Source organism: Xyrauchen texanus, chromosome 17 (genome assembly GCF_025860055.1).
Source record: "Xyrauchen texanus isolate HMW12.3.18 chromosome 17, RBS_HiC_50CHRs, whole genome shotgun sequence".
Taxonomy (NCBI): Eukaryota; Metazoa; Chordata; class Actinopteri; order Cypriniformes; family Catostomidae; genus Xyrauchen; species Xyrauchen texanus.
The window spans coordinates 21,691,716-21,706,031 of record NC_068292.1 but is presented as its reverse complement, the minus strand read 5'-3'; the positions used below and the strand labels follow the sequence as shown (position 1 = coordinate 21,706,031).

At 39.2% G+C, this 14,316-nt stretch overlaps 1 protein-coding gene across 3 annotated transcripts in view; it reads left to right on the top strand.

Annotated features, from left to right (window-relative positions):
- The window catches only part of cicb (capicua transcriptional repressor b), a 49,020-nt gene that overhangs the window by 6,301 nt on the left and 28,403 nt on the right, over positions 1–14,316 (top strand). For all 3 annotated transcript variants that reach the window (XM_052147585.1, XM_052147583.1, XM_052147584.1), the window contains exon 2: positions 7,744–11,647. In XM_052147585.1, the coding sequence (XP_052003545.1) occupies positions 7,888–11,647 (3,760 nt within the window). In that variant the 5' untranslated portion in view covers positions 7,744–7,887. The remainder of the gene's footprint in view (positions 1–7,743; positions 11,648–14,316) is intronic.

Below are 14,316 nucleotides of genomic sequence, written 5' to 3'. Positions count from 1 at the left end.
GAATGAATGTGAGGAGACTTAATGATCAAAATCAAGTTTTAAGTTAAAAGATGTAATCTGACTATACATTTTCTTTACATAAAGACTTTACTTAATTTTAGACCTACACTACAATTTAAAAGAAGTCTCTTCTGCTCACCAAGGCTGCATTTATTTGATCCAAAATACTGTAAAAACAGTGATATTGTTAACTCTTTTTACAAATTAAAAGAGCAGTTTTCTATTTGAATATATTGTAAAGTGCAATTTGTGATCAAAGCTGAATTTTCAGCATCATTACTGCAGTCTTCAGTGTCACATGATCCTTCAGAAATCATAATAATATGCTGATTTCTAATATGGGCATATTTAACGTGCATTTTACTCATTTAACCTGAACACATATTTGCAAGCACAAGCTTTGATGATGATAATGAGGCAGCATAAACACTATTTAAAATATAATCTATATTTATATCATAGAGCATACATTTAAATTCCTGCTTTAGCCGAAACAGCATTTAAATGTAACTAAATCTTGCTTATTAGGACATATTTCAAATTTCAATACTCTGAATCCTGGCTGGCAAGTCTGGAAACAGTCCCACTAGTAAGATATGTACATGTTTATATAAAATAGCATGTCAACTAATGAAAACTCAATGACTTACTAGTCTGAAATTGTATCCTCGGCTGGATCAAGTCTCTCTTCAAAATGCAAACGTTCATCGGAGTCCGACTCTTCTTCTGAGGAAAATGTTAACCCTTCGTCACTATCCAGGAGCGTTCTCGCCTGTGTATCGTGCGTCTTTCAAACGTGCAGAAAAGTGAATGAACTAGATGTTTTTAAGGCACAGTCGGGGGCGTTTACCATTTGCATTGATCGACTCAGCACATTACCGTATGAATAGTGCCCTCTGCCCGTGGGTGTGAACACATTAGGGATAATTAGCTGAGCCAGGATAAATTGGACATCGTTTCAAACAGATTACGAGGGATTTCAGTTCATTTTTGTGACGTGTTTCAGAAATATGCTCGCGAACAAGGTTTTGTTGTTATTGTGAGTGCACACAAATAAAAGTAGACCCTTTATAGTCTGTAATGATGTCTTACACTTATCTGTATGCTCCAAAATTAAACAAGTGTTTTAAACTTTGCTGGTTATGTTTGGCTTTAAAATAAATTAATGTATCATACAAGTATGAGAACTTCACAGATCTACTACAGTGTGTCTGGTATCAACTTGCAAGGGCACTTATAAGAAGCATGCACATCTAAAGCTTAGCTAATACTGGTACTCCACTAAAATAACTGAGAATTCTGTTTGGAATGTTGCGTTTGTGTTTGGATTAAATTTCAACTGCATGTGTGAGAATTAGTACACCGTTTCTTCAGGTTTCCTTTGCCTTTTCTGAATTTTGCAGTTTATTATTATGCAGTAACACACTGACATAGGGATTGATGTATGGCATCGTGAAATCAGAGACCAACCCCCTCGAAATCCAAAAACATGTGGTCACAGAAGAAGTGTTTAAGTGACCAGGTGTAAACTGCGATGTGTCTGGATTACACAAGATGCATCTTAGTACCAGGTGTAAACAGGGTCAGATACTTCCATACATTCCATCCAAACTCAATTTCAGAAAATTTCTGCTCAGTGTTTTTTCCATTGACTCTATAGGGCCTATTTATACTTGGCCACTTCATGCATTCTCAGTGATCGGATAGCTATCCAATTATGAAAAGACCAGGTGTAAATGCACTCCGAAACGCATTAGAGACGGATTGCAATCCGATCCCCCAAACCACTTAAGGAGGTGGTTTGTGACACATTCCATTTGTAACTCGGTCAAATGTAAATGCATCTGGCTGTTTTAGACACATATGTAAACTTTACTCACTATGTCAACATAGGGAAAACGCAAAATATAACAGAACGAAATGGGTATTTGCATAGGACTTGCGTATACATAACAACAAATTAGGACACTGATGCTCATTGTAGTAGAGACATAACTTTTTTCTTCATTTATTCGATGCAGATCACTGACAAAACTGAAACTAAACACTGGCAGTGAGCTCAGCTGATGCGCATGATGACTAGCTGGAGAAATACACAGTGTGCGCACAAACAGAGACACACTGTTCAAATTCAGTTGGAATCAAATAATAAATCACATCTTTTACATTTTCGGCCCGGCATAAGCTTAATTAAGGAAGTGATCTCTGTGTTATTTGCATATAGCTCGAGAATTGGAGATTGGCGGCACACTGATGTGGCCAAGTGTAAATGGAATGTGCTTTCAATTGAATGGCAATCCGATCAGTAAAAACCATGAAGTGACCAAGTGTAAAAAGGCCCTATAATGTTGCTTAAGGTTTATAAACAAAGGTGGGTAAATATTTAAAATGTCATGGACTACATGGGACAGGAGGGGTTCAAGCACAACTACTCTCGTCCAGGCTAAAGGCCTGGGTATAGGGGAAGTGACCCTATTAAGCCTATGTATCATATAAGCCCACTTACAGTTTAATTTTGAAATATAAAAAAGACAAATGCACATATTTGTTGGTGTCATTTAACTTTTTATTTGGAGCCAATAACAAAATGTTTTGTCCTTGAGTTATTTGGGACCATGTGCTAACAGTTTGGCTGCCATAAAAGTTGCTTCAAAACTTCACTGTTTTTGAAGACCTAAAAAAAGCACATTTTCTGGAAATAAACAAACTAGGTTAGGAATGATTAAAAAAAATAAAGAGATTAATAAATTAAATGCAACTTAATGATTTATTTTCTTTGTATTTAACAGCAATACGTTGCATTTGAAAAGTTGGATTTCACGAGGATCCGGAGCTATAGTGCAGGACACCGCCTGAAATAAAAAAGACAATCAAATTGGCTGGTAATCACATTAAATGAAAATATATAAGAAGTTTCTTGAGCTCAAACAAGATTTAGTGCTCTATCTGTTATTATTATTCAGAAATGTAACTTTTATCATAAGTTTACTCATAGCTTAATGGCAGTATACTTATTTTATTTGTTTAAACACCAATCATAAACATGCTCTACTTTGTAAATAGATTTTTTTTTAATTAATGAAAAAAAATTATGTTTACATGGAATCTACTATAATTTATTTACATTTATTTACCTCTATCATTAACCTATATTGTTCTTAATAAGGCCACTAAACAAATAACCAATTGAACCCATTAAAACATTACTAACTTAATTATTGTAAACTCTCCATAATGAATCAAGTTTCATTGCAGGGAGAAAATGAGTAGGCTGAGAAAAAATTATAAGAACTGTCCCAATATGATTAAAGCTTGTCGGATTCAGAAATTAAATATTGATTTACTGGTTATGATGTTTAATGTCTAAATATAAAAATGTATCAAAATTGAGGTGAGAGCATTCACATTTTAAAAACATAGTTTGCTTATTAAGAACAAACCTGCTTAAATGGTACATGAGTGTATACTCACTTTATTGAAAGGCTGTTAACATTTCTGTAAGAAAACATGTAAAACTTAGATTTGGGTGGCTTAATTGGGTGTGTTCCTCTACTTAATTTCTCGGTGTTCAGGATCGGATAGCGTGTTACCTTTAAAAGTAGCCTATGTTCTTTTCACAGCATACGAATAGGAACGTGTTCGACACATGCGCACTGCGACTGCTTTGGGATCCTATTTTAGTACAGTCAATGGCAGGCTTATGCGCCGACAATGCGCACAGTCAAGAATTCTGCGTGTCGAGATTATCTTGGCTGTTTGTTTGATGAAATTTGTTAAGAGATGGCTTAACATCAAAATGTGAGTGGAGACAAAAGCAAAATAGTTTTGGGGCACTTTGCTATATATCATTTATGAACATGTGAAGGCCAAGTCCAAGACTTTGTCATTAATCTTACAAAATCCTTTAGTTTAAACACTGGCCACCAACATCTACTCAGTTTACTAAATTAAACCATGACTTGTTTTACACATAAATAACTAATATTGGCATTAGGCCTATATGCTGTTTAGTAATGGCCGGTGTAGGCTATATACATCATGCTTGATGGATGGAGTTGAGCTACAATCACACTGTGTACAAACTGGTAATTTTGCTGCTGTCTTTAGTCTCCGTGTTATTAACCTGTAAACGTTTTTTTATTTTGGAGCGCGCACTTTAAAATCTTAAATTCCCATGTAGAATTCAAATGTGTCGTATGCGGCACCATATTGAGGGAAGTCAGTTGCCAGATTTAATCGTACATGTGAGCCACTCTGTGCTATCCTGTCACTCACACACGGATAGAGCAGTGAACACGACTTCAATCACTTTAATCACTCCGGGCACATCTGTGTTCAAAATGAGAAGCATATTTAGCTCTTATAAAGAGAGATGAATATCATAAGGTTGCTGCATCGCATGACTGAAATGCATACGGACGTGGCTATTAGAGCATTAAAATAAAGGTGCATCTTTAAAAAAAAAATACACATCGATCTTTACACGTTGTGTCGATGCCATCGCATCGTTGGTTATTTGATCGATGCATCGATCCAGATTAGGGATGCCGCTGTTGTGAGATTTGGACAGTTAGATTACCGTCTGGGAAAAAATCGCGGTTCACCGGTTTTCCGATTTTTTTTCTTCTTCAAATTATTTTATGCAACAGCACAGATGCAAAAAAAAACGTCTTAATGAACATAGTTCTGAGGGCTATATGGACGCCAAGGGCAGCCCTACAATAAGCAAACTGATAATTACACAAAAAATAAATAGGTTTATGATAAGAGACACTCCAATCTTAGGCATGACACCGCTTGCATTCCGAGCTCAGTGATGTGCTTCAGTGTAACCAGAGTGCTTCAAACTTGTGTAAATGTAAGATGATTGTAGAGGTGCAACATATAGGCCTAGTTCAAGGCATCCTACAGTTTTTTCTTCTGCAACAGTTCATTAAAGCAATCAGTTGTCTGTTAGACACCTCAACGTAAAGAATCGGCAACAGACTATAACATTACTCTCCACATCACCTCACAAATAAACCTGTGGACTATGCATAATAATGGGAACATTGCTTTTACAGCAGGCAATTTAAAATCTGATAATGACGAAAATTCACATTTATTGTTGAATGCAGTGAAATTGGACAGAACCAATGCTTTAAATAATGAGGACGATTTAAGACAACTTTTCAAAGTTTACTCACTGATAGTAACGACATACAATGCACCACACGCTGGTAGCACGCTTAAGCATTACAAAAAACCTGACATCTTTTCATTCATCACTTAAAATTCACCACAGCTAAAAATATAAAAAACGTACTAGTTTGCTGTTGGATGACTAGTGGAGCATCTTGTCCCATTTGTAGGATGTGTATCTTTCTATGATTTCTGTATGCATGTTTTACATCCGTCATATTCAGTCAGTCATTTAAATGCTCCCAAACAGTGCTTTTTTGATGGATATAAGTCTGGTAGATGTAATTCCTCTGTTATATTTTGGAGTTTGTGTGTAGTTGCCCCAGTTTCAAATGAATTGAAAATTCATGTTCAGTGTGCAACACCTTGCCAAGCACCATGCAGACACTGTCCATAACCATATCAACAGCTCCAGTTACCCACACATGCTTAAGAGTTTTATACATTTAGGCTTACAAAATCTTAAGAATAACTATTTTAAAATATATATTTATAAATTGTATGTAATGATTTAGCCACCTGTAAATAAAGCATTTAACGGATAATAGCCATGCATTCTAATTTCTTGCGGTTAAATTAACCGTTACAGCACCGTTCCAGTTATAGACTGCATTCCATTCCGATGAGTGATTTCGAGCTCACCGTTTGTTCATTGCAAAAGTTAGCTTTCTGATCTGTTATAGGCTACAAGTCCTGTTGAACTTGGGATGGAATTGCTATCAAGTCTTTGAGTGATTTTGAATTTCACTGTAATGCGATCTCATGCATGAGTGATTTTCATCTCTCCACGGTATTTACTGCAAAAGCCCCTTTTGGGAAAAGTGTTTTGGTGCCTCTTTGTGTTGGTACATCAAGGCGACATTCCTTAGCCAACCGCAGGCTTCTAGTGGGTGTATAGCTCTGCAGAAATGATTTTAGGTATGTTGGAGCAGACCCAGTGACTGTTCTGTATGCCAGCATCAGAGCCTTGAATTTGATACGTGCATCAACCGGTAGCCAGTGGAGAGAGACAAGGAATGGTGTAACATGTGCTCTCTTTGGTTCATTAAAGACCTGACGTGCTGCTGCATTCTGGATCATTTGCAGAGGTCTAATTGCACATGCAGGAAGGCCTACAATGAGAGCGTTACAGTAGTCCAGTCTAGTTATGACAAGTGACTGAACAAGCAGTTGTGTGGCATGTTGAGATAAGAAGGGTCTTATCTTCCTGATGTTGTAGAGTGTAAATCTATATGAGCTTGCAGTCTTGGAGATGTGGTCCATGAAATTTAGTTTGTTATCAATGGTTACCGCTAGATTTCTGACCTTTTTTGAAAGTGTTACTGTAGTCGAACCCAGCTGCACGGTGATGTTGTGTTCAACAGCAAGGTTGGCTGGAAAGACTAGGAGTTCGGTTTTGACTGGATTGAGTTGCAGGTGCTGTTTCTTCATCCAGGCCGAAATGACTGCCAGGCAGGCAGAGATTCGAGCAGTCACGGTGGTGTCGTTGGGCTGGAAAGACAAGTAGAGCTGTGTGTCATCGGCGTAGCAATGGTATGAGAAACCATATGTCTGAATGATGGGTCCCAGTGATGTTGTGTATATAATGAAGAGAAATGGCCCAAGCACTGATCCCTGAGGTACCCTAGTAAGTAGTTGATGTGGCTTGGATACCTCACCTCTCCAGGCTACCTTGAATTACCTACCTGAGAGATAGGAGTTAAACCAGTTAAGAACAGTTCCTGTAATACCCAGCGAGGAGAGGGTGGAGAGCAGAATCTGATGATTGACTGTCAAAGGGTGCAGAAAGGTCCAGCAGAATCAGGACAGATGATCTGGATTCAGCTTTCGCCCTTCTCAGAGACTCAGTGACACACAGCAGGGCAGTCTCAGTGGAGTGTCCACTTTTGAAGCCTGACTGATTGTCATCTAGCAGTTTGTTCTGTGAGAGATAGGCAGAGATTTTATTGAAAACTGCCCTTTCAAGTGTTTTTGCCATGAATGGGATGAGAGAGACTGGTCTGTAGTGTTCTATTTATGTGGGGTCAAGTGCAGGTTTCTTCAGCAGCGGGGTTACTCAAGCCTGCTTAAATGTAATGGGAAAAGTGCCTGTAAGTAGAGACGTGTTGATTATGTGTGTGAGTGCAGGTAGGATGCATTAGCTGATTGCGACCTTGACTCACGTGACCTGCTTGAACGAACGCTATGCTTGATTTCACATTTTGTGTTGTTTGTTCAACTTTCTTTTTTAAACTGGTAGAACAAAATGGCTAAACATTTTTTTATAATTAACCACTTCTCCCTTAGTATTAAACATTATTAGTGCTATCATTGTTTTCAATGATGTGCAATGTGTACATAACTGTTACCTTCTCAAAAAATGTGTTTTGGGGTTTCATGAACCTTTAAAAATAATAATTGTTGCATGTGAAACTTGGTTATTACTCATTTAACTGTAAAACATGTGTCAAAAAAAAGTGTAATGAACATGTTACTACAGATTGTGGCTTTGGCACAAATTTGAATTTCAAATTCACAGCACAGTATGCTGTCTCTCCCTGATTCTTTTCCTTCTTGTTACAGGTTGTTGTGAAGAGAATCAGTACCAAAACAATCTCAAAAGAGTACATTAAATGAGAGAAGAGAAAAAAGACAAAAAGGATAAAAGGAAAATTTTGCCACATTAAAAGAAGTAAAAGAAAAGGAAAGTTGCCAAATTAAAAGAAGATGAGGCCACCAAAGAAACAGAGAGGACGCACTGCTCTATCCACAAGAGCAAAAGGAGCCAGAAAACGGGGGCGCAAGCTTGATAGAAATTCACGGACAACATCCCCTGCAACTTCACCCCAAAAACATACTCCATCCCAAACAGATAGCTCTCAGGACAAGCAAATCAAGAGCAGCAACATCCCTAACAGGGAGGGGCTAAGAGAGAAAATAAGAGAAATTACTGTGGAAACATCAAAATCTGAGGAGAAAAAAGTAATAGTGAATAAGGCAAAAAGACCCAGGAACATGAACACAAACAATTTAACAGATAATATGGACTCAATCAAGACAGCCAGCAATCCGCATGAAAATTCCCATAGTAATAGCACAGACATTTGTAACACAAACACACAAAACATCACTTGCACAAATAGTAAAGGTAGCAACCAACATGCAAAAAGCACAGCTAGCAATACACAAAACACAAGTACGACACTTAACAGTTTAAATAAAAACTCTTTCAGTGGCAACCACACTTCCACCACATCCTCCAGTCGAAAAACGGCCACTTTTAAAGCCAGGGTGCCCAAGAAGAAATACATGTATGAGCATCAAGCTTCCAGTACCTCCACCAGCTGTTCAACCCCTGTAGTCTCACTCACTCTTCATAGCAATCATCTAAGTTCTCCACACAACTCCATTTCTCATAACAGCACTCCTGTGCTCAGAAATGATTTGGTCAAAGCAGATAGTTCTGATCTGGATGTTGGTGGGAATAGTAGGAAAGAAATGGGCAAAATAACAAGCACAGAATATACAAAAGGAGTTGGAACTGTGGGTGATATGTTGAAAAGTGAGGTTCCCTATGAAAGAGAAAAGGTAGTACAAACAGTGGATGCAGATGGATATGGGGAGCAGGCCCCAAATTCTGTGCGCTCATCATCCACAGACACAGCCAGTGAGCACTCTGTGGATCTGGAGGTGCTTGAGCCTTCTGGTGTGCTGTTAAATTCAGGGAACCATGTAAAAGTGTCAAGAAGACTGCTGTCCAACAATTCAACCCTGCCTGCCCTCCTGTCCCCTAATCACACACAAATTGTACAGGGAGGCTCTGCAGCAATAGCAGAAGCACTTGCTAAAGGACTGAAAAACCAAAGGGTGCTAGCACGTAGACGACCAAGAACTCATGTAATAGAAGGCAAGATGCCAATCAAGCAATGTGTATTTATTTGTGGTGTGGTGCGTGGGTCCAGTAGAGAGCAGCTGAATGTAGAGTTGCATATTAACGGGGAGAAGACGCTGCTCTCATATCCATTTCATACTTTAGTAAGTCGCCAACACCAACCCATTGACCTAATTTTAGACGCTCCTCCTCCAGGCAATGAACTTGTGGAGGTTGGGACACATGTTTGTGTGCCTTATGGAGGAGATAAAGGTAAAGAGTGCTACAGAGAAGGTGTGGTGGCTCAGGTGGACTCTCATTCAGCTCTTGCAAGTCCCTACATGGTTCATTTTCAGGAGGAGCTGGAGCTAGAGAAGGAGAGGGGCAGCAATGGGGAGGCACAACAGACATCAAGTACTCAGACGGTATGGGTTGCCCGCCAAAATCTGCGACTCCTTGTTCCACCGTGGGATGGGGTTTTGAAAGAGAAAGAACGAGAGGAGAGAGAGCACAGTGAGGAGATGGAAGTGGAGAGAGAACTATGTCAGTTAAGTGAGGGAATGGATTTGGGAGCTGCAGGTCCTCCCAGGAAGAACTGTAGATTCCCATCTCCAGAGGTTCATCACTATAGAAGCACACATCCTTCATCTTCCACTTCACCAGCTGTAGTGATAGTAGCAAACAATATGTTTAGTTTAGCTGCGAGGAGAGAAGTTGAGGGAACTGAGAATAGTGAAAGTGTTAGAGAAAGAGAGCATAAGCAAAAGCAATTTCTGAACCCAGAGGTGGACACAGATGTTTTGCAGCTCAACATGGCACCACTCAGAGATGTTGGAGCAAACTTAGTCACAGGGGGACCAAAAGCAGGTGGGCCGAATCAGCACAGACAAATTCTTTCCAAACCTCTTGGGTATCCAAGTCCCATTAGTGTGATGCAAGGAATATCTGGGAAATCTTTAGGAAGTACCCAGCCAACCCCTTTGCCTGCAATTTTAGGATCTGATGGAGGGATTTCTCACCCTATGCCACCCTCTATGCCTCCTTCCCCTAGCTCTAGAGGTTCTCTGACACCTCTGGAAAAAACACCTACACCTTCACAGGCCTCCACCCCAATTCCAGGGAGTTCTGCCTCATCTTCTGCTTCTTCCTCACGATCAAGGACACCTTTGTCAGCTGTCCAACAGAAATACAAGAAAGGTGATGTGGTTTGTACACCTAATGGAATCCGTAAAAAGTTCAATGGGAAGCAGTGGCGGCGCTTGTGCTCACGGGAAGGTTGCATGAAAGAGTCCCAGCGTCGTGGCTACTGTTCCCGCCACCTCTCCATGCGTACCAAAGAAATGGAGGGAGCACTGGGAGAGAGAGGGAACGGAGGAGGTGGAGGAAGCAGCTCGGGGACCTTGACCCCTTCAGACCTACGGGGTCGTGCTAGTAGTGAATTTGATTGGGAGGAGACTTCTCGGGACAGTAGTGAGACAAGCAGCCGAGGTACTGACTCTCGACCACGCCTTGGCTTGCCATCACTGCTTCCTCAAGATTTATCACGCTTTGATGTTGAAGAATGCGAGGTTGCATCTATGCTGGTATCCCTGGGCAGCTCAAGGTCTGTAACACCCTCATTCTCACCAATTTCAAATCAGTCTCCATTCTCACCTACACCTTCTCCATCTCCTTCGCCTCTTTTTGGGTTTCGTCCCACAAGCTTCAGCCCTATCAATCCCTCTCCAGTCCTTCCTCCTCGCCGCCACAGACACCCCAGTGGTACCAACAGTGGTGCCCCAAAACATGGAACAGGAGGTGCAGACCGGGAGAAGGACAGACACTTGTCTGGTATTGTGCCATCCTTCCACACCAGTCTAACCTTCACTGTACCTATGAGCCCAGGCAAACGCAGGACGGATGCCCAACCTCCAACTCAACTTTCGCAGGAATATCCTAAACCTGAACAGGATCAAAGCAGTCATGACCCTCCTCTTGTAACTTCTGTCTGCATTATTTCTCCTCAGACCACTACTGTCACAAACACCCAAAGACTGCCTTCATCCACTGCCCCTTCCCCACCAGCTTCCCACCTAAGCTTAGAGCCAGGTTCACAATGTGCAGTCTACCAGCAGCCTTTGAGAGACTCTCCAGTAATAGTGAGAAATCCTGAGGTTCCTCTAATAAAGTTTACAGAACTCCCACTGGCTAGAGTTGCAGAGGTGGACAGGATTGGTTCCACAGAAAATAGCCAAACTTGTGTACAGTTAGAGAAAGGACTACAGGTTCCGGTGCCAATTAACATTGCTTCTACCAATGGATCTGTCTTACTGCAGAACTCCACTTCAACTCTTGTTCTAGTGTCTACTACCTCTTCCATTCCAAGCCCAAACCCTGCAGGTCTACCCACACAATCCAATGCTACCTTGGCCTGCATATCAGTGCCTAGCTCTGCTCCTGGGCCTGGTCTCATTGGTGCAGGTGGAGGAGGGGGACAGGATAAGAGTGGTCCAGTAACACTGCAGCAACCTGTCCCTTGTCATCCTGCTCCAACTGCCCTGTTGCCGCTCATACTTCCCACAGAGACCCTGCATCCTGCGCCATGCAAAGACATCATCATGGGGCGACCAGGAACTGGTAAGAGAGTTCAAAATTTACATTTAATGATAACACCCATGTTTAAATTCAGTGAAATTTAGAGACAAATGGAGACATTTCAGAGATAGCAAGAATACATATTGATTTTTTTATATTTTGTCCACTTACCAAAAAATTTAAACACAGATTCCATGTAATATAGACAATGTGATTTGGAGACTGCAACACAAGTATCAGACTTGAAATGGATATTAAGGTGACATTGTTGAATTATGAGCATTGATGAGTACAAATCATTACCAAGGCTGATAAGCTAGATACATCCATTTAAACATGAAGGACAAAACATGCTTTATTTGAAGGAAAGCCCTTTGATAACATTCAATACTACTAGTAAAGCAGTATGTAATGTTGTTTCTGACAAATAATACATATTTGATAATTGAAAACACAAATATTTGGGATTTGAAAATTCCGACAGTGTAAAACTTCATTGCATGAATACTTAGGACTCATGGGTAAATTGCAGCATGCTGTCAAATATTTCTGTATCATGATCATTACTATAAATTACCATTTTCTCAGGCCACCGATTTTCTACAAAGCTGTGTTAATTTCATGTCAAATAAAACATTTCAGCTCAAATCAATATTTTAACTCCATTTATTGATGTATTTGATATGTAGCTGTGTAATAAAATCCACAAAATAAACCCCCTCAAGACGATCACCCTGTCAGGTTTAATTTTTGGATAATGACTGTCTCACTGTCCCTTAAATAATTGATTTGTATTATTGATATTTTGTAGATTACTGAAAAGCACTTAGGTTCTGCAAAAGAACAGAGCATTCATAGTTTAAACTGTACAAACCTGATTTGGAAATTAGTTAAAAGGGATCTGTTATGACAAAAACGCCTCTTTTTGAATAAAAATCTGGACATTGATTACATTTATGTTTAAAGGTATTCAGGGTCTGAACCACTTCTCTCATTTTACTGAATTACACACCCAATATCAAACACTTTTTATATATTTATTTCAAAACAGTAATTATTTTGATGTTACACTAATGTATGTTTGAATTCAGAAAGTGAAATATGCTGTTTAAGTGTCTGTTCCAACCATTCCTTCGTTTTATTTTAACACAATGCTTAGTTCATGATGATAAAAGGAGCCCCATTGCATAATTCTCCCACCACCATTCTTAACATGTGCATATTGAGTTTTGAGGTGTTGTTATTATTATATGTGCTCCACATATGTTGTGTTGCATTTTGGCTTAAAAGCTCTGTCTTGGTCTCTCTGACCACAGAATCTTTTCCCATATGGCAACAGGATCACTGTAAGCTGGTAAGCTTTTTTTCCCCTGACAAACTCCAGATGTAGTTAAAAAAGTTTTCTTTTGTTTAGCCCCTACATAGAGGCCAGTACTATGCAAAGAACTTGATATGGTTGATCAGTTAACAATTTCTGAATTCTGTAGCTTGTTTAAAAGTGATTGTTGGCCTCCCCGGTAGCTTCTCTCATAAGTCTCCTTGTTTGTGCAGAGACTTTTTAGGTACAGCCGTTTGATTTAACCTCCTAAAAATGTAACCCACAGTAGTTTTTACCTTTCTTTAAATGATGCTGTTGTTTTACTTTAGGTCTAACTTCTTTAAAAACACTCTTTATTTTTTTTTTTTTCAGATTCACATATTTCATAGTGATTTCTATGGGGTTTTATCTAGATTTTATTTTTTTTAATTATTCACAGATAGAGACCAAGACTCTGTAGAAAGTGGTAACCTATTGTTTTTAGGTCAGAGTATAGAGTCTGTGATGTTAAATGATATTTGTGATTTGAATAAAACCAATTGAGATGTGACCACATGATGCACTCTTGCATTCTTAGGTAAACATTTCTTTTTTCAGTGTAGGTTCTCACTAGGGCAAATGTTTTTTTAACTGTGTACACTTTTTATTGTTAACAATTTTAGTTAGAATGTATATTATTTCTATAAAAATTTTATCTAACAATATCTATTTTTCTTTTAAAATATCTATTTTATATTCAGTGCTTTATCACATAGAACTACATTTCTTCATACTTCATTGAATTTGCAATTTATTTTGGTTAAGGATTTGAAAATTATTACAAGAGGCTTTATTTCTATATTAATATAGCAAATTATAGAATCTTATAATTCAGTTTAGAACCATCACACACACTTTCCTTCAGGATTGAATGCTTTGGCATTAAGACACTTTAGGCATTGTCACCAGCTAAAGGTATTCTGTCTCAGACTTTGCAGAAGGGTTTTTACCATCAACTGCAATACTATTATACTTGCTATATGTTGTACTTTTTTTGTACAATATTCAAAACATTTTCATTACATGTTACATTTCGGGAAAGTTAGGCGGAGAGTGAATTGAAGGGTTTATGAATTAGTTACATTTGTTGAGTTGTGTCTATGCAATGTGTTGTTTACAAGGAACGAGAGAATGTTTAGTGCACACACACAGCCTTCTTTTTTCTCCACTTTTCTCCCCAATTTGGAATGCCTAAATCTCAATGCGCTCTTAGTCCTCGTGGTGGCGTAGTGACGCACCTCAATCCAGGTGGCGGAATGAGACGTCAATCCGCACATCTTATCACATGGCTTGTTGAGCGTGTTACCGTGGAGACATAGTGTGTGTGGAGGCCCACACTATTCTACGTGGCATC